Source organism: Sinocyclocheilus grahami, unplaced genomic scaffold (assembly GCF_001515645.1).
Source record: "Sinocyclocheilus grahami isolate Dianchi unplaced genomic scaffold, SAMN03320097.WGS_v1.1 scaffold2899.1, whole genome shotgun sequence".
NCBI lineage: Eukaryota > Metazoa > Chordata > Actinopteri > Cypriniformes > Cyprinidae > Sinocyclocheilus > Sinocyclocheilus grahami.
Window position 1 is genome coordinate 2055 of NW_015508074.1, and position 2193 is coordinate 4247.

The 2193-nt window shown below is 37.6% G+C and overlaps 1 protein-coding gene across 1 annotated transcript in view; it reads left to right on the plus strand.

Moving 5' to 3' along the window:
* The first annotated feature begins 1364 nt into the window (after positions 1-1364).
* dnaaf4 (dynein axonemal assembly factor 4) overlaps positions 1365-2193 on the plus strand; it is a 12059-nt gene continuing 11230 nt past the window's right edge. The window contains exon 1 of the mRNA XM_016262126.1: positions 1365-1383. Within this exon, the coding sequence (XP_016117612.1) occupies positions 1365-1383 (19 nt within the window). The remainder of the gene's footprint in view (positions 1384-2193) is intronic.

Sequence of the window (2193 nt, forward strand, 5' to 3'; positions counted from 1 at the left end):
GTACGTCGCTTTGGATAAAAGCGTCTGCTAAATGACTAAATGTAATTATACTGCAAATGATACAATATAATATATTATGTTCATGTGACATTATCATAATAAACTATAGTAGTTTACTATAAACTATTTATTATTATTATTATAAATGAGTATAAATTAAAGGTGGTAAATACTGCCATGATGAATATTCTGTGTTGTTATTGTAAGCTAAAACTATATAAAAAAAGTAAAAATAATAATAAAAAATAATAAAACATTGAAATGGTGCCTTGGCAACTACCAATAATAAAAAAGGTTGAAGTGCTACAATTAACAAAACTGAAACAAAAATATATTAACGCTAAATCAAAATGTAAAAAGCAGCAACAAATAATAATAATAATAATGATAAAATAATAAAATGAATATTAAAAAAAACAAATATTGATACATACTATTATATTATATAAATTATACAGTAAATATACTAAAAGGACACTGTTTATTGAAATCATTTATTTTAATAAGAATATATTATTAAATAGTAATGACTTGTTAGTTTGCATTTTTTTTAACACAACATTAATGAGAAATTAACAAATGTCACTTAACTTAATGTCACAATCTAAAAAACAACTGATACAAAAAAGTTAATTTTCTTCATTTTTAAGTAAAATATAATTGTGTTTCTGTCTCATTGTGATTTTGGGATGAATATAACATTATTTATGGGATTCACCCATATACAGTCTCTTTTTAAATGTCTCTTAAGTTCAGAAACTCTTCTTTCTCTGTTGTTTACTGGTGTTTTCTGCCTCCATCAGGATGTGAAGAAGATGTCCAGTCCATCTTACTCCTATCATCAGGGCACCACCCTGCTGTGTTACACAGAAACCTCTCCTCAGCACCCGCCGTCTTCTCTGCAGGGCCTGTTTGGGCCACCGGGGGGCGACAGCGAGGGCTCTCATTCCAGCGAGGGCAGCCACGAGACGGGCGACTCGGGACGCTACTCTCACGACGACACCGAGGCGACTAACCTGTCTCTGGGTATCGGCAGTCGCCCGGCCTCCCTGCAGGGCGAGGAGAGCGAAGCGTCGGACGAAACGCCCGTTCACGAGGTTACAGAGAAAGAGCTGCATCCCCACGTGATCCCAATGACGGAAACGACACTTCAGAAACAGGAAATGATGGAGCCACATCCTGTTTAGCAAAGAACCCTTTTGCTCTCTGGTGCCCCCTTCTGCTTAAACGGACTACTGAGCAGTGCTGGACGACCCGAGACGTCCCCAATGCCCTCTTTCTCGGTGAATGTATTTGTTTCGCTCTTTTTCTGTTCGTTTTTATAAACCATTGTGTGTCTGAAAGAAACTAGAATCTCACCCACCATGAATGTGTTCAAAAAAGGTGCGACGTGAATGTCACGTTTTCTGCCGTAACCTCCGCGAGAGAGAGCGGAAGAGCCTCTCTTGACTTCCTAATCTACCTCAGTTTATCTTTAAGTATTTAATGTCCGCTTATACACTCGACAGCGTTGTTTTCATGTTAGTTTGTGTGTTTGTTTAATCCTGAAGTATGAGATTGCGAAGGTTTTTTACCTGTCCTGCTGTGTGGCGCGATCGCAGCCAATCAGAACATAGCTGCTGTTTAATATGCAGGACTTTGGACCAATAGGAGTTCAAAGTAGGCAGAGCTACCCGGCTCATTGCATCACACATAGTTAGGACGGTGTTTTTTACCTACCTCGTGTTCATAAACGTTAAACTTTCAGTTGATGGTTTTACTCTGATGTTTACGTATACAATTTATTTGCGACTCTACTTCAGGTCACGTTAGATTTCTCAGGTCTGTCGTACGAATGTGTGTATTTTTGCTCTTATAGTCCCTGTTTTATACTACCTCGTTTGATTTTTAGCAGTAGTTGTGTTTGATTTCTTTGTCTCAGGGATGATTTGAAAGCCATGTGTTTTGTACAGTGACATGGTTTGATGAACAGGGTTTTTTCCGGGCGGTTGACCCGTGCTGAATGTGTGTTTTAGCTCTGTTCTGGAGATGGATTTCTTTTTCCGTAGTTTATTTCTTCTTTTGAGTATGAAGTAACCAAAAATTAGTTCCTTAGCTTTAAACAATGGCCTTAACGTGTGAAGAGCTGCAGATGAGAGATGCAGTCAATGTTCTGAAAACCAAAAATAATAATCAAATCTGAATGATCAGGAA